This window comes from Schistocerca americana, chromosome 6 (assembly GCF_021461395.2).
Source record: "Schistocerca americana isolate TAMUIC-IGC-003095 chromosome 6, iqSchAmer2.1, whole genome shotgun sequence".
Taxonomy (NCBI): Eukaryota; Metazoa; Arthropoda; class Insecta; order Orthoptera; family Acrididae; genus Schistocerca; species Schistocerca americana.
In genome coordinates this window covers 458,190,413-458,209,500 of record NC_060124.1, presented here as the reverse complement: position 1 = coordinate 458,209,500, position 19,088 = coordinate 458,190,413, and the positions used below count along the sequence as shown (strand labels likewise).

The 19,088-nt window shown below is 42.5% G+C and overlaps 1 protein-coding gene across 1 annotated transcript in view; it reads right to left on the bottom strand.

The window, feature by feature from the left end:
* The window catches only part of LOC124620207 (protein O-mannosyl-transferase TMTC2-like), a 107,942-nt gene that overhangs the window by 67,858 nt on the left and 20,996 nt on the right, over positions 1-19,088 (bottom strand). Inside the window, exon 2 of the mRNA XM_047146875.1 lies at positions 5,605-5,745. Coding sequence (XP_047002831.1) covers positions 5,605-5,745 — 141 coding nt within the window. The remainder of the gene's footprint in view (positions 1-5,604; positions 5,746-19,088) is intronic.

Sequence of the window (19,088 nt, the reverse complement as noted above, 5' to 3'; positions counted from 1 at the left end):
CATCTACACTACTGGCCATTAAAATTGCTACACCACGAAGATGACGTGCTACAGACGCGAAATTTAACCCACAGGAAGAAGATGCTGTGATATGCAAATGATTAGCTTTTCAGAGCACTCGCACAAGGTTGGCGCCGGTGACGACACCTACAACGCGCTGACATGAGGAAAGTGTCCAACTGATTTCTCATACACAAACAGCAGTTGACCGGCGTTGCCTGCTGAAACGTTGTTGTGATGCCTCGTATAAGAAGGAGAAATGCGTACCATCACGTTTCTGACTTTGATAAAGGTCGGATTGTAGCCTATCGCGATTGTGGTTTATCGTATCGCTACATTGCTGCTCGTGTTGATCCAGATCCAATGACAGTTAGCAGAATATGGAATCGGTGGGTTCAGGAGGGTAATACGGAACGCCGTGTTGGAACCCAGCAGCCTCGTATCACTAGCAGTTGAGATGATAGGCATCTTATCCGCATGGCTGTAACGGATCTTGCAGCCACGTCTCGATCCCTGAGTCAACAGATGAGGACATTTGCAAGGCAACAACCATCTGCACGAACAGTTCGACGACGTTTGCAGCAGCGTGGACTATCAGCTCGGAGACCATGGCTGCGGTTACCCTTGACGCTACATCGCAGACAGGAGCGCCTGCGATGGTGTACTCAACGCCGAACCTGGGTGCACGAATGGCAAACCGTCATTTTTTCGGATGAATCCAGGTTCTGTTTACAGCATTATGATGGTCGCATCCGTGTTTGGCGACATCGCAGTGAACGCACATTGGAAGCGTGTATTCGTCATCGCCATACTGGCGTATCACCCGGCGTGATGGTATGGGGTGTCATTGGTTACACGTCTCGGTCACCTCTTGTTCGCATTGACGGCACTTTGAACAGTGGACGTTACATTTCAGATGTGTTACGACCCGTGGATCTACCCTTCATTCGATCATTGCGAAACCCTACATTTCAGCAGCATAATGCACGATCGCATGTTGCAGGTCCTGTACAGGCCTTTCTGGATCCAGAAAATGTTCTCCTGCTGCCCTGGCCAGCACATTCTCCAGATCTCTCACCAACTGAAAACGTCTGGTCTATGGTGGCCGAGCAACTGGCTCGTCACAATACGCCAGTCACTACTCTTGATGAACTGTTGTATCGTGTTGAAGCTGCATGGGCAGCTGTACCTCTACACGCCATCCAAGTTCTGTTTGACTCAATGCCCAGCAGAGATGGTTATTCTTCGCACTGATTTCTCAGGATTACTGTAACCAAATTGCCTGAAAATATGATCACATGTCAGTTCTAGTGTAATATATTTGTCCAATGAATACACGTTTATCATCTGCATTTCTTCTTGGTGTAGCAATTTTAATGGCCAGTAGTGTACTTCGTGACCATCAATTTTGATGGAAAGTTTCTCGCTGTTCTTATTTCTGCTACTTCTCATTTCTTTCGTCTTTCTTCGATGTCCTCTCAATTCATATTCCGCACTCATTAGATTGTTCGTTCCATTCAGCAGATAACGAAATTCTTCTTCACTTTCTCTCAGGATAGCAATGTTATCAGAGAATCATATTACTGAATTCCTTACACCTTAAATAATAATTCCACTCTTGAACCTCTCTTTCTTGTCCATCACTCCGTCTTCGATGTATAGATTGAACAGTAGGGGCGAACGACTGCACCCCTGACGTACACCCTTTTTAATCCGGGCTATTTTTCTTGGTCTTCCATCTGATTTTTTCCCCTTGGCTCTTACCGGCCTCTCCTTATGGCTTAACCCTATGTTCTACAGAGTTTCGAACATCTTGTACCATTTGACACTGTTGAACGCTTTTTCTAGGTCGACAGAACCTATGAACGTGTCCTGATTTTTCTTTGTCTTTGCCTTGCTGCCATTATCAACTGAAAAGTGAGAACGGGTTGTGTGGTGCCTTTACCATTCCTAAAGCGAAACAGATCGTCATCTAACACATCCTCCATTTTCTTTTCCATTCTTCTATATATTATTCTTGTCAAAAACTTGGATGCGTGAGCTGTTAAACTAAATGTACGATAATTCTCGTACTTGTCAGCTATTGCATTCTTCTGAATTGTGTTGATGATATTTATCCGAAAGTCAGATGATTTTTCGCAATTCTACACACCAAACTGAATAGTTTTGTTGCCACTTCCCACAATCATTTTAGAAATTCTGATGGAATATTATCCATCCCTTCTGCCTCATTTTATGTTAAGCTCTTTAAATTCTGGTTCTAGCACTGAATCACCTGTGATTGCCTCCTGTTTCTTCTTCTATCACATCACACATGTGGTGTCACCGCCAGACACCACACTTGCTAGGTGGTAGCTTTAAATCGGCCGCGGTCCATTAGTACATGTCGGACCCGCGTGTCGCCACTGTCAGTGATCGCAGACCGAGCGCCACCACACGGCAGGTCTCGAGAGACTTACTAGCACTCGCCCCAGTTGTACGGTCGACTTAGCTAGCGATGCAACACTGACGAAGCCTCGTTTATTTGCAGAGAAGATAGTTAGAATAGCCTTCAGCTAAGTCAATGGCTACGACCTGGCAAGGCGCCATAGCAATTGATAGTTATCGTATGAAGCATGTCTCATCAAGAACGATGTATACAAATGATGGATTAAAGTTAAGTATTCCAGAAGCTACGTACTTTTCTTTATAGCATTCATTACGTATCCTGTTTCAGACCTCGCGCCATCCTGCGTGAGTTTAAGTGCGTGCCTTTCGGTTACCCGTCACAGTGGACTGGCTGTCTTGTCAGTCCACAACAACACATGTCTTCCCCCTCACAGGGGATTGCAGTGTACTCTTCCCATCTATCCGCTCTCTCCTCTGCTTTGAACCGTGGAATTCCATTTTAATATTACCGCCCTTGCTATTAATTTCATCGAAGTTTGTTTCGACTTTCCTATATGCCAAGTCAGTCCTTCCGACAGACATTTGCTTTTTGATTTCTTCAAAATTTTTTCTGCAGCCATTTCGTGTTAGCTTCCCTGCATTTAATATTTTTTTCGTTCCTCAGCGACTCGTATTTCTGTATTCTTGAATTTCCCTGAATATTATTGAACTTATTTCATCTATCAGCTGGTACCCATAATTCCTTCGCAGTTACCTTCTTTGTACCAACGTTTTTGGTACCATCTCCTGTGACTGCCGTTTTTAGAGAGGCCCATTAATCTTCAACTGTACTACTGACCTATTCTTTGTAACAGTGTCTATAGCCTTAGAGAACCTTAAGCATATCTCTTCATTCCTTAGTACTTCCGTATCCTACTTCTTTGAGTATTGATTCTTCCTGACTACTCTGTTAAACTTCAGCCTACTCTTCATCACAACTACATTATGATCTGAGGCTATACCTGCTCCTGAGTACGTCTTACAATCCAGTATCTGATTCGGAAATCTCTATTTCACCTTGATGTAATCTAACTGAAATCTTTCCTTAACCCCAGGCCTTTTCCAAGTACAACTCCTCCTCTTGTGATTCTTGAACAGAGTATTCGCTATTAGTAACTGAAATTTATTACAGAACTCAATTAGTCGTTCACCTCCCTCATTCCTTGTCCCAAGCTCATATTCTCCTGTAACTTTTTCTTCTGCTCCTTCCCCTGTTACTCCATTCCAGCCCACACGACTATTACATTTTCATCTCCCATTACGTACTGTTTTGCCCTTTCAGTATCCTCATACACCTCCTCCATCTCTTCATTTTCAGCTTGCGACGTCGGCATGTATAGATGATCCATCGTTGTCGGTATTGGTTTGCTGTCGATTCTGATAAGAACAACCCTATGACTGAACTGTCCACAGTAACACACTCTCTCCTCTAGTTTCCTATTCATAACGAATCTTAGGGCCATTACCATTTTCTTCTGCTGTTGATATTACCCTATACTGTCCAAAAATCCTTGTCTTCTCTCCATGTCGCTTCACTGACCCCTACTATATCTAGACTGAGTCTTTGCATTTCCCTTTTTTGATTTTCTAGCTTCCTTACCGCGTTCAGGCTTCTGGCATTCCACGGCCCGATACGTAGTACGTTATCCTTTTTGTTGCTTATTCAATCTTGTTCTCATAGTCACCTCCTCCTTGCCTGTCCCCTCCAAGAGATCCGAATGGGGGACTATTTCCGAATCTTTTGTCAATGGAGAGATCATCATGACCATCTTTCAGTTACAGCCCATATGTCCCGCAGGTACACAACGGTTTCCATTGCCTTCTGCACCTCATGCCTTTCATCGCTGCTGATTCTTCCACCTTTAGAGGAGTTTCTGCACCTAGAACCGCATTTCCAGAACAGGAGTTGGAGATTTGCGTGACCATCCAGAATCAGTATTGAGAGTTCTTTTAAGAAATCCAATTTTATTAGCCTCTATGTAAACATAATGATTGTCTGACACAAGAATAACGTATTGAAAGTACTTAGTTCGTTTAAAAAAAAAATAACATGAACATGAATAACTCGCACGTGGGGAAAGTAAGGACCGTAAATCTATTTGTCTAAGAAGCGAAATCGTTTTGTGTTGAACGATTTTTTTTTTACACTAAAATACAAAATGTATGAAACGTCGCCGTATTTTATTGAGAACCAAGTAATTTTTAGTATAGTGTGTCCAGGGTGGAAGCGTGTGCTTGGGGCCAATATTTCTGACACAACACCGTAGGTGGTGTAGTGTGGGATATGCTAGTGACGCGATGAGCTTAGAAAAAGTGACGTCAAAGTGATATGTCAATCGATGCGACTGACGCTATATTAATTTCATCATATTTCTGTTTTTGTGTTACAACTTGCAGTATGCCGTTTCAAGATTATGCTACATTGAAGATTTATAATAAACACGCCACCATTGCTGCAATTTCTTATAATTAAATGCCGGTTAATGAGGCGTCGATGGTTAAAGGCTGCAAGGGATATTAAGAAGAGTGAGTGAAAGTTGAATGTCTTTGGCACAACGAAGTGGTTAAACATGTGGATTACGGAGTTGAAGGAAGTAGGTTTGCATCCTGCTTTATGCTAATTTTTTCTTCGTCTTAAATTTTTTAACACTTTCTGTGGCTTTGTTAGGAATTTAATACTTGCACTTTCTGCAGTATCCGATGTTACTTACGGTTACGAGCGCGCTCCTTCAGGAATGAGTGTTTGCTATTTTCGAGTTTCGACTTTATTTTAATTAGAAACCGAAGGAATAAATTGCTGCGACTGAAACGATCAGCAATGTCATTCTATTCTTGCTAGTTTTGCTGTTTTTCCTAATATTTTGCGATTTCCGAATAATGTGGTTGGACAGAACCAAAAAGAAAATAACTTAAATTCATATTCTTCCGTATCACAACTGTTTGGCTATTTATTTACAAATATGTCGTGATTTCCGATGGTGTGGATCGGCAAGGACCTAAAGAGACAACTTCGAATATTACTAGTTAAATATTTAGCTGCTGTTTCTGCAATTTCCGAAGGTCCACTGGCCCACGGGAGACGTTGATATCAGTGTCATGTTCGGCTTATTCTAAATGTGCTCCTGGACACCTGCACTTCATTTATTCGTTTCCTAGTAAGCCGTGTACAATACTCACGTTCATAGCGAGCAGACTGCCGTAGGTGACGTGTGCCGGCACGTGCTGCGGTTCGGCCTGCAGCGCAGCCCGGAACCACTGCTCCGCCTGCTCGTAGTGGCGCATGCGCACCAGCGTCTCACCCAGCAGGTTGTACAGCGCCTGCGAACAGCAACACGCTCCGCTGTTACAGGCTGTAAGGTCAAAGTCAGCGTATCACCTACTTATAAGTTCTGCAGTACGAGGTTCCTCTATGGGGTATTTCATCAATACTTTTCAAGTTTCAGGCTTCTTTTGTAAGTATATCACTTACCGAACAATCACGTTGTGTAATGACCACGGTACTAAAACTTTAAACAGCTAGGCTGGAAAACGAGAGAACGAAGTGTTTCGTAACTGAGTCCTTCCATGTAAAATTCTCGGTTAATTCATTGCTTCAGATTCGAAAAAAATTCGAAATTATTGTTTATGTGTTCCATCTTTGTTATCAAGTGCTTGGTTATGTTACGAAGAAATTGTGCATTAAGGCGGCCGCAGACTAAGAATAATCAGGCAAGGTCCTACCACATGTTAAACGAAAAAACTTAACAGTGACATGTGACCACGGCACACAAAACCTGTATTTACTTATCACAACTTCCAGCTTCGATCTCCTGGCCTATCACCAACGTCCATTGCCGCCGACAATATTCGCTCAGAAGTCATCACTCCGTAACTGGGTCACCCTGACCGCGACTGGCTGTTTCTCTAACGACTAGAAACACAGAATTTCTTTCACTTGCTCGGGGCCAATTTGCCATCGTGTGTAGACTTCTTTTTTCCCCTCTCTCTCAAATTTCCATAATACTTAACAAATTGACACAAGCATAAATTTTGTTCTTCCGAGCCTCAGGGCAAAACATCTCTTATTCACTGTCATCCAAGCTGTCAACAGGGAAAATAGCACACAAAAAATTGAATAATCTGTATCTAACTGTACTAACGTTTAAATGCAAATACAAATTCCAACAAAGATAGCATATGATAGCATCAATATTACACGCAAGAGCACCTGACGATGGGAGTATGCCGAAATGAGCTCATTGTGACCTACACAATGAAAGCCATATAGACAGCGGTACAACTGGTATATCTTCATCGCAATGATGAGACAAGCTTAGTTTTAGTAATTACCTTTACGTCTTGTAATTGTGTAGCTTAAGGTTTACCACTACCAACATGCCAATTTAGCAGAAGTAAATCGAAAAAATAACTATAGGTACCACAAACTAACAAAAAAGGTGACATAAATGAACAACTTACTGAACACGAAATAATGTAATTCGTATAGCACAGATTCAGACAAAAATCCTGTTTCCTCCTCACGTAGAAGTTCTTAATGTAGCTGGCAACATTCTTAGCGTCAATTATTCTGCAAGTTCACGTACCCCAATGAATAGAGCCATGCCCCTACAGGGAAGGAACCACCATTTCAGGATCAATATCTACATCTTGTACTGACCGCGATAGCAGACTGCGGTACTGACAATGACCACTAGCAACTGAATTGTTCAGTTACTTTCTGAAGTGTCAGTTGCACAGCTCTGTGACCAAATAGTGCTGGCACACCAGTGAGAAGTTTTAAATTGAGTAACGATTTTGTAGGCATTCTTTCAAAGGTCATATCTAATTTGTATATTTCATGCTCAGTTAAAACTAATACGCCACGTGTCATACCGTCCGAGGAAGATGCCGAACATAATGCGGCCCCTCGCCTATTAACGGGGTGTTAGTTCCGCCGCAACACAAGAGATAGTGTTTGACAACGTGTAAACAGTGGTAAGTGACAAAAACATGGCTGCCAGTGATAGGAACGAGTGCGGTGTTCCTGCCAGGGAAATGCTTTTCATGGACGATTTGTACAAATCTAAGGATGATGTGGGTAACTACAACTCTGATAAAGATCTGTGCTTCAAAAGTTCTCACTGATCAGGTAAATGTAAACAATTCTTTCAACAAAAACACAATGGTGTGTCCGTCACTATCAATGTTGTTGAAGTGCGATTTGTTACGCCACACACGGTATTTATAAAAACTTTTTGTAGGTTCCAGTTTCAGACATGCAGGGCAACTTTCAAATGACTAATAGCATAAATAAATCTCCGTCGATTCAGATTCTACGCATTTTTTGAACGCCAGGATCATAAAGGACATAAAAGAATTTTTTAACGATTTATTACAGTCACTTCATAAGTAGCACTTACGACACAGCTGAACTGAGCAGGGGGACTTAACAATTTAGAGGAGGGGTGTTTTCAGATTCGTTCCTGTTCTTACAAGCACTTTTTCTCGGTTTTTCTAAACCGTCCCAGTCGAATTTTAAGATGGCCTCTTATACGGATGATTTTCATTCCAACCGTAGTCCAGTTCGAGGTTTTGGTCTTAATACAATCATTTCAGTGTACATGCAATGTTATAATCCAATGTTGCAATAATTAAAGAGGCGCTCAAATCAACAAAATCCAAAATAAAGGACATGGGGAACAACTTACAAAATTTTGAAATTAAATCTCGAATTGGACAGAGTGATGGACTCGTCATAATTTTGTGCTACCTTTCGGATACTTATTTTTAGACTAAATTAAAAACTAAAATAGTAAGAATTGATACTAGGAGAGTCTGCCTTTGTTTTGCAGACTACCTTGCGATTCTGTGACACTCCATTCACACAGTTCAAAAACAAAATATCAAAGACAGATATAATTTGGATAAAAGAAGTACATACTTAACAATAATCAGGCACTCAAAAGTGTAGAGAAAATTGAAACAGCCTTCAGACTTATAAAAGGCATTTAGTCAGCTGTGCAATGTGTCTCTCAGGTGAGGTCAGTTTTTTATGACAGTCTGAAACACTCTTTAGTGACATCACTTTATAAAAACGGCGACATGGAGAATATAGACAATTACCGGGCAATTTCTTTGCTACCTGTGTTTTCAGAAGTTTTTGAAAAACCTTTCTGTAGGACACTAGTCACACATCTAGTTCTGGCGTAACCACAAGCGTCGGAACGAAGACGACGAACGAAAGACGAGAGAAGGCGGTGCGGAAACGTCAGCCAATAGCCCGCTGACAAGGACCGCGCCGCCCCGGGAGCGCCCTCTGCAAGAAGTGAACATAAGCACCGCTTCTGCCAGCCTCTGCCGCTCAGATCGGCCAGTAAACGGACATCAGTGGACAGTTACAGGCCAGCACTCGCAGAACAGATTGTAGTGATCTGTATCAAGTGCTTACTTGGACTTCGTATATAGCGAAGACTATTACTGTATGAATGGAGAGTCTCGCGGCGATAACATAGATTAAAATGTTCTCGGGTTTCCAATCGCGTCAATTGCTTAAAACTACACGAGCTTTCGGCCAAGCACTCCTTGGCCATTGGCAAGTGCTATGACTGCCAGTGGGCTGTTGGTGCGCCCTTATATACGCTAGATGCTGGCTGTGACGTCACTGGTGCCCGTGACATTGCCATATATGGGCATGTTTTGAGTTGGCATTCGATGTGCCCTCCTCAACAGCGCGATATCGGGATCCCACGCAGCGCTGAGCTGCAAGCCACCGTCTCTATTTAGGGTGTTTGCGGTAAATCACCACATAAAATTTGACGATACCCCTGTCGTGGCTGGCACTAACGGTTTCTGGGACAGTTTAATAAAGGAAGCTATTGAAATAAAAGTTACCGCTTTATTTGTTCATGAGACCCAGAAAATATTAGATACAGGCTCCCAGGTAGATGCTATTTTTCTTGACTTCCGGAAGGCGTTCGATACAGTTCCGCACTGTCGCCTGATAAACAAAGTAAGAGCCTACGGAATATCAGACCAGCTGTGTGGCTGGATTGAAGAGTTTTTAGCAAACAGAACACAGCATGTTGTTATCAATGGAGAGACGTCTACAGACGTTAAAGTAACCTCTGGCGTGCCACAGGGGAGTGTTATGGCACCTTTGCTTTTCACAATATATATAAATGACCTAGTAGATAGTGTCGAAAGTTCCATGCGGCTTTTCGCGGATGATGCTGTAGTATACAGAGAAGTTGCAGCATTAGAAGATTGTAGCGAAATGCAGGAAGATCTGCAGCGGATAGGCACTTGGTGCAGGGAGTGGCAACTGACCCTTAACATAGACAAATGTAATGTATTGCGAATACATCGAAAGAAGGATCCTTTATTGAATGATTATATGACAGCGGAACAAACACTGGTAGCAGTTACTTCTGTAAAATATCTGGGAGTATGCATGCGGAACGATTTGAAGTGGAATGATCATATAAAATTAATTGTTGGTAAGGCGGGTACCAGGTTGAGATTCATTGGGAGAGTGCTTAGAAAATGTAGTCCATCAACAAAGGAGGTGGCTTACAAAACACTCGTTCGACCTATACTTGAGTATTGCTCATCAGTGTGGGATCCGTACCAGATCGGTTTGACGGAGGAGGTAGAGAAGATCCAAAGAAGAGCGGCGCGTTTCGTCATAGGGTTATTTGGTAAGCGTGATAGCGTTACGGAGATGTTTAATAAACTCAAGTGGCAGACTCTGCAAGAGAGGCGCTCTGCATCGCGGTGTAGCTTGCTCGCCAGGTTTCGAGAGGATGCGTTTCTGGATGAGGTATCGAATATATTGCTTCCCCCTACTTATACCTCCCGAGGAGATCACGAATGTAAAATTAAAGAGATTAGAGCGCGCACGGAGGCTTTCAGACAGTCGTTCTTCCCGCGAACCATACGCGACTGGAACAGGAAAGGGAGGTAATGACAGTGGCACGTAAAGTGCCCTCCGCCACACACCTTTGGGTGGCTTGCGGAGTATAAATGTAGATGTAGATGTAGAATGTTATTTGCTTGAACTGTTGTATAGCATTCCGAGAACGCTGGATCCCTTAGGCGCCCTCTAAGTGAAGCGTGGGAAAGCTCCTACACATCTTAGTGTACATTATTTGCTGTCAGAAACGGCCATTTGGCTTCGGGAAAGGGTTATCCAAAGAAAATTCAGTTTATTCTTCTGTTTGTGAGACACTGTGAAGGATAAGCCATAAGTTGAGGACAGTAGCTAATTTCTGTGATTTAACAGAAGCACTTGATTGTGTGGAGAACGAAGTACTTTTGCATAAGTTGGACGACATGGGATCAGAGAGAAATGTCAACAATCGTTTACGTCGTATATCGAAAGTAAGATGCAGAAGATTGTCCTCGAGGGTCAAGAAAAGCCGGCCAGAGTGGCCGAGCGGTTCTAGGCGCTACAGTCTGGAGCCGCGCGACCGCTGCGGTCGCAGGTACGAATCCTGCCTCGGGCATGGGTGTGTGCCATGTCCTTAGGTTAGTTAGGTTTAAGTAGTTCTAAGTTCTAGGAGACTGATGACCTCAGAAGTTAAGTCGCATAGTGCTCAGAGCCATTTTTGGTCAAGAAATAGGGAACAGGCGTGACTTTGACTAGCGTCCTGAAAAGTTCTGTTTTCCATCCATTTTTTCCTTGATAGACAGGGTGCCCGTACCTGAAGTACCAGTTTCAAAACGCTGTAGAAAGAGAAGCACTGTTCAAAATAACAGCAAATTTGAACGACATATTGTTGACGCTTGGGGAACCGTCATGAAAAAAACCCGTTAATGTTTGACCTATAGATGACGCTGAAATTGTCAGAACATGCACACCAGAAGACAAGCGGCACGCGACTGTCCATCAGTTTGCGTGCGAGACGCCCAATATGACTGTCTCCTTGAAGGATCGAGTACATCTGGTAAAGCTCTGTTACGAGAACGGTCACTACGCGCCAGTAGTCTTATAGAGGTTCCAGACGCCCAAAGGTGTGAAAAAAACCACTGGTCCATTGTCTGCTAAGAATGTGGAGAAACATTGTCTGCTAAGGATGTGGAGAAAATGATTAAAAAATTCTAAAAGACAAGTTCTTTTGAAGTGCAATTTGACTAAGGGACGAAAGCAGTTGGTGCAACGCGTGTCGAAGAAATGGCCACAGCACTGCAGAAGGGGTGAGCCATGGTGTCCAAATACGCAGTGCACGAGGAACGTTGGATATTCCCTCGATCACGGTGCAAAAAATCCTACGAAGCATCCTGCATTGCTATCCATACAAAATCATTCATGTTGAGCATTTGTTTCCTCCTAACCTGCCAGTAAGGCAAATGTTCGCTGTGTGATTTCATGCTCGCAGGGATATTGTCGATGAATGGGCGTAGAAGATTCTGTGGACAAGCGAAATCGGTTTCCATCTGCAGGGACACGTCAATACACAGAACTGCAAAATATGGGAAACGGACAATCCGGACGCCCATCAAGCGGACGACTTCATTCCGCAAAGATGAGCGTGTGGTGAGGGTTGCACACTAATTAACCCGTGGTTCCGTAGCCATTAATCATTGTGTGCGATCCTAGTATCACGTGGAAAGCCGAGGAGCCACCAACACCAGCCATAGGGGTAAAGGCTACAGCTTTTCTCTATTTTCTTTTAACGCCATATGTCGAAGTACTGTATGTTACTTTGCTGTTCCTACTCTTGCAGGGCCCGAAATCGACAATAATAAACAAATGTTATTGCGATCTCGACTGTTGAATTTAACCTATAAATCGCCTTAAGAACGAAGTCAGACAGAGTGCATTAACAGTAGCACACGAAACCGTCGCTATGAAATCGTGGTCCTAGGACGCTCACATGGGAAAATTGTCTTGGTAAGAACCTCATGTTAAACATTCGCATCTCACTGCAGATTGGCTTTGAACTTAAACTATTGCTGCTTCCCAAACTTAAACTATTGCTTCTTCCCATGGTGGTCATTTTGTACTGTGTTCATCAGTGTCGTTTATTCTGGTAACACGTACTGGAATTTGTCTGAGTTATGTAACAGAGAATGAATACTCTGCTTTTGTGTGGCTTGGTGTGATACGAACGTGTGAAGCAAGCAGGGAACAGCTGTGAAATTCTTTTTCTAAATTTATCTTGTGTTTTTTTTTTTCTTAACCTATGTTCATTTCGAGGACACCAAATCAGAATATACTGTAGTTTCATATCATTAACCATAGCTATTTGTTTACATTCTGCTCTAATTTTAAAATGTTTAAAGTTTAAGACAAGTATGTTGCGCATCTCACAAATTGTCCCCAGTATGACTTCCGTTTGTATTCTGTTTCTTTCTATCTATTGTAGCAATCCATTATTTATTATAGTGTCCCCTTGTTACTAGCATTCAAAGGCACCAGTTGGTTGGTCATGCCAGCACCAGCGAACCGGAAGTATACATCATTTATTGTTTTGAAGCAAGATCCACTAATTTATACTGCTACTTAAAGTTTGATTTTTATTCTCTTTTTTTTAATAACCCCATTGAGTTATGAGCTATAGGCTACGAATCATTTCAGCTAGCGGAAGGCTGTACCTGTTATTTAATTCATCAGACGTTTCTTTTTTTTCTACTAAAATGACTGATGCTGTTTTATGATGAGGTGCGCAAATGTGTTCACAAAATCATTTTATGTATAAAAATATACAGAGCAAGATGAAATAAGGAAACTCAGTAGCACACCATCAGAAGCCGGTTTTGAAGGTATATGTGTAAAGCGAAGCAAGGTATGGAAGTTAAACTTGGTCGACTAACAGTTCACTCAAAAAGAGAATATCAGTTTTTGAAATTTGGTGCTGCAGCGGAATGCTCAAGATTGGATGGATAGATCTGGTAACTAACGAAGAGACAGTGGATGTAAACGGGGGAAAAAGGACTAACGGCACAACATGATTAGAAGATGGGGCTGACTGATGAGACATATCCTGAGGTTAAAAGGATGGTTCAGTTTAGAAACGGATGAAAGTTTGGTCAGGACGTGGTGACGGGCTAAAATTGCAGAGGCAGACCATAGCTCAACTATAGTAAGCGAGTCCACATAGATGTACGATGCAGAGATGAAGACGCTTGCACAGAACAGGCTAGCACAGAGCTGCATCGAAACAGGTTCAAAAGAATGGCTCTGAGCACTATGGGACTCAACTGCTGAGGTCATTAGTCCCCTAGAACTTAGAACTAGTTAAACCTAACTAACCTAAGGACATCACAAACATCCATGCCCGAGGCAGGATTCGAACCTGCGACCTTAGCGGTCTTGCGGTTCCAGACTGCAGCGCCTTTAACCGCACGGCCACTTCGGCCGGCTCGAAACAGGTGTCGGATTGAGCTTGAGTACAGCAACAACAGTATTTATTTCGATTTAAAAAGGAAACACATTCAAAAATTCTGTGGCTGTATTAAGACTGTAAATAACCGCATTTAGTAGACAAGTTCGACGAATCTCGCAATACAGCTTAAATTCAGGAAAGGAAAAGGAACAAAGCTGTGAGATTAGGCCTGGAAAAAGGTAGGTACAATAAAGCATCCAGTACCAAAGAAAGAGAAAATTTGGACATAAATTCGTCAATGGACAGGCAGAAAATTCAAGAATACTGGAGCCAGTCTGTCTTAGGACAATAAATCAGCCCTTTTCAACATGGTGACAAAGAAAGTAAAATAAAAATAAAAAAATGAGATGGTCTCTGTTCTGCTTTGCTTAGTCCAATGAAATAATAGCAACAATAACATTAATAATAATATTAAAAAATAAGAATGTCATGAGGCTAGGGCCTACCGTCGGGTAGACCTTTCGCCGGGTGCAGGTCTTCCGATCTGGCGCCACTACGGCGACTTCCGCGTCGATGGGGATGAAATGATGATGATAACGACACAACACCCACTCCCTGAGCGGAGAAAATCTCCGACCCAGCTGGGAATCAAACCCAGGCCATTACAACTGGCATTCTGTCGTGCTGACCACTCAGCTACCGAGGGCTGACATAATAATATTAATAATAATAGACATACGGCTAATAGTAGCAGTAGTAGTAATGGCCTCGAAATAAATATGACGTAAGTTTAAGGGCACTCTGTCTAGGATCCAAGGATGAAGGACAGCCACGCGTCTCTTTTGAAGGAAAGCTAGCAAGCTAACTGCTGACTAACAAACTGAAGATACCATTTCTGTACACTTGACAGCACTGAACAATGTAATCACTGTTGTGAATAAAAATCATAATAATGATAATAATAATAATAATAACGTAACAAAGCTTTAAAAGGCTAATTATGTGTGAAAGTACTTCTAGCTTTTGTAGTCACCTCAGCCAGTTTCTGGCTGCAACGGAAGAGGATTCTTGTTCAGCATGAAGATGATAGGCCAGTTTTTCACTTATCCTTGTCGATAGTTGGTGGTCGGAGCCGACTGCGTGCATTTTAAGGTCGAGTATTTTGCCCTTGATGTCCGGTGTTTGTAATACTCATTGCGAAGGGAATCTTACAGCTCCTGACACATATACAGTGCCTTACAGAATAGATAAATGTGGGATCAGAAAACGCCAGTGAAAATGCCTGCAATCCGCTTGAAATTCTAATTGGCTGTAAGGTTTGGAAATCGCGAAATCGAGGAATCGACAGGTAGCCATTCTGTGGTACAGAAGTTGTCTGCATTCTACTGTGGTGTTTTTGTAGCGCATTCTCAATTATCAACCAAGTTTCTCGGTGCAGTGCGGGAGACTGAGAGAATGCGAACAGCGTGCGCGGCCGTGAATTTCTGCTTAGCCAATACCGTGGTTTTTCTGTCCGAGTGTTGAGGTTAGTGTGCAGGGACTCGTTCGGTGAAACAGAGTCGTCAAAGCAAGGCTTGGAACGATCAACTAGCTGGATGTGGTGTTGCACAAAAGTATCAAAGGTATGTGCATTCTGCGGCCGTGAATGTGATTTCTTGCGTCACCTATGAAGCACCGACGTGCAGACGAAAGGAATGTTTCAGTGATAATAACAATAACAAATAAAAATTGGGGACCTCTTGCCGTATTATGTGTCTCACATATTATATACTATCACGGAGATAGTATACTGCCTAAAAATTAGTACGATTGGAAAGAGGACATCGAATTTGATCCGATGGTGGCAAAAGACAGTAAATTTACTGGTAATGGTTTCATCGTCGTCCACCGACAGATAGTACAGTGGCATAGCTACCAGAGCGCCATCTATGTCTACCCTCTGGTAGAGAATGCTCACAGCGAGAAGGCTCGGTGCGGCACGAACGTGTGAAGCAAGCAGGGAACAGTGCCACTGAAACACACTCGTGCTTCCTCGTGCCATATTGAGTGTCTGATGTAATATATAATGTCACGGAGATAGTAAACTGCTGAAAAAAAATAGTAAGTCTGGAAAAAGGACATAGATTTTGATCCGATGATGATCGGAGCGTGAAATGTCAGATCCCTTAATCGGGCTGGTAGGTTAGAAAATTTAAAAAAGGAAATGGATAGGTTAAAGTTAGATATAGTGGGAATTAGTGAAGTTCGGTGGCAGGAGGAACAAGACTTTTTGTCAGGCGAATACAGGGTTATAAATACAAAATCAAATAGAGGTAATGCAGGAGTAGGTTTAATAATGAATAAAAAAGTAGGAATGAGGGTAAGCTACCACAAACAGCATAGTGAACGCATTATTGAAGCCAAGATAGGTACGAAGCCCACACATACCACAGTAGTAAAAGTTTATATGCCAACTAGCTCCGCAGATGATGAAGAGATTGATGAAATGTATGATGAGATAAAAGAAATTATTCAGAGAGTGAAGGGAGACGAAAATTTAATCGTCATGGGTGACTGGAATTCGGTAGTAGGAAAAGGGAGAGAAGGAAACGTAGTGGGTGAATATGGATTGGGGCTAAGAAATGAAAGAGGAAGTCGTCTGGTAGAATTTTGCACAGAGCATAACTTAATCATAGCTAACATTTGGTTCCAGAATCATAAAAGAAGGTTGTATACATGGAAGAAGCCTGGAGATACTGACAGGTTTCAAATACATTATATAATGGTAAAACAGCGAATTAGGAACCAGGTTTTAAATTGTAATACATTTCCAGGGGCAGATGTGGACTCTGACCACAATCTGTTGGTTATGAACAGTAGATTAAAACTGAAGAAACTGGAAAAAGATGGAAATTTAAGAAGATAGGACCTGGATAAACTGACTAAACCAGAGGTTGTACAGAGTTTCAGGGAGAGCAAAAGGGAGCAATTGACAGGAATGGGGCAAAGAAATACAGTAGAAGAAGAATGGTAGCTTTGAGGGATGAAATAGTGAAGGCAGCAGAGGATCAAGTAAGTAAAAAGATGAGGGCTAACAGAAATCCTTGGGTAACAGAAGAAATATTGAATTTAATTGATGAAAGGAGAAAATATAAAAATGCAGTAAATGAAGCAGGCAAAAAGGAATACAAACGTCTCAAAAATGAGATCGACAGGAAGTGCAAAATGGCTAAGCAGGGATGCCTAGAGGACAAATTTAAGGATGCAGAGGCTTATCTCACTAGGGGTAAGATAGATACTGCCTACAGGAAAATTTAAGAGACCTTTGGAGAGAAGAGAACAACCTGTATGAATATCAAGAGCTCGGATGATAACCCAGCTCTAAGCAAAGAAGGGAAAGTAGAAAGATGCGAGGAGTATATAGAGGGTCTATACAAGGGCGATGTACTTGAGGACAATATTATGGCAATGTAAGAGGATGTAGATGAAGATGAAATGGGAGATATGATACTGCGTGAAGAGTTTGACAGAGCACTGAAAGACCTAACAAGGCCCCGGGAGTAGACAATATTCCATTAGAACTACTGGCAGCCTTGGGAGAGCCAGTCCTGACAAAACTCTACCATCTGGAGAACAAGATATATGAGACAGGCGAAATACCCTCAGACTTCGAGAAGAATATAATAAGTCCAATCCCAAAGAAAGCAGGTGTTGCCGGCCGAAGTGGCCGCGCGGTTCTGGGCGCTGCAGTTTGGAACCGCGAGACCGCTACGGTCGCAGGTTCGAATCCTGCCTCGGGCATGGATGTGTGTGATGTCCTTCAGTTAGTTAGGTTTAAGTAGTTCTAAGTTCTAGGGGACTAATGACCTTAGAAGTTGAGTCCCATAGTGGTCAGAGCCAAAGCAGGTGTTGACAGATGTGAAAACTATCGAACTATCAGTTTGATAAGTCACGGCCGCAAAATACTAACGCGAATTCTTTACAGACGAATGAAAAAACTAGTAGAAACCAACCTCGGGGAAGATCAGTTTGGATTCCGTAGAAATATTGGAACACGTGAGGCAATACTGACCTTACGACTTATCTTAGAAGCTAGATTAAGGAAAGGCAAACCTACGTTTCTAGCATTTGTAGACTTAGTGAAAGGCCGGCCGAAGTGGCCGAGCGGTTAAAGGCGCTGCAGTCTGGAACCGCAAGACCGCTACGGTCGCAGGTTCGAATCCTGCCTCGGGCATGGCTGTTTGTGATGTCTTTAGGTTAGTTAGGTTTAACTAGTTCTAAGTTCTAGGGGACTAATGACCTCAGCAGTTGAGTCCCATAGTGCTCAGAGCCATTTGAACCATTTGAACTTAGTGAAAGCTTTTGACAATGTTGACTGGAATACTCTCTTTGAAATTCCGAAGGGTAAAATACAGGGAGCGAATGGCTATTTACAATTTGTACAGAAAGCAGATGACAGTTATAAGAGTCGAGGGACAGGAAAGGGAAGCAGTGGTTGGGAAGGGAGTGACACAGGGGTGTAGCCTATCGCCAATGTTGTTCAATCTATATATTGAGCAGGCAGTAAAGGACACAAGAGAAAAATTCGGAGTAGGTATTAAAATCCATGGAGAGGAAATAAAAACTTTGAGGTTCGCCGATGACATTGTAATTCTGTCAGAGAGAGCAACGGACTTGGAAGAGCAGTTGAACGGAATCGATAGTGCCTTGAAAGGAGGACATAAGATGAACATCAACAAAAGCAAAGCGAGGATAATGGAATGTAGTCGAATTAAGTCGGCTGATGCTGATGGAATTAGACTAGGAAATGAGACACTGCAAGTAGTAAAGGAGTTTTGCTATTTGGGGAGCAAAATAACTGATGATGGTCGAAGTAGAGAGGATATAAAATGTAGACTGGCAATGGCAAGAAATGCGTTTCTGAAGAAGAGAAATTTGTTAACATTGGGTATAGATTTAAGTGTCAGGAAGTCGTTTCTGAAAGTATATGTTTGGAGTGTAGCCATGTATGGAAGTGAAACATGGACGATAAATAGTTTGGACAAGAAGAGAATAGAAGCTTTTGAGATGTGGTGCTACAGAAGAATGCTGAAGATTAGATGGGTGGATTATATAAATAATGAGGAGGCACTGAAAAGGATTGGGGAGAAGTTTGTGGCACAACTTGACTAGAAGAAGGGATCGGTTGTTAGGACATGTTCTGAGGCATCAAGGGATCACCAATTTAGTATTGGAGGGCAGCGTGGAGGGAAAGAATCGAAGAGGGAGACCAAGAGATGAATACACTTAACAGATTCAGAAGGATGTAGGTTGCAGTAGCTATTGGGAGATGAAGAAGCTTGCACAGGACAGAGGAGCATGGAGAGCTGCATCAAA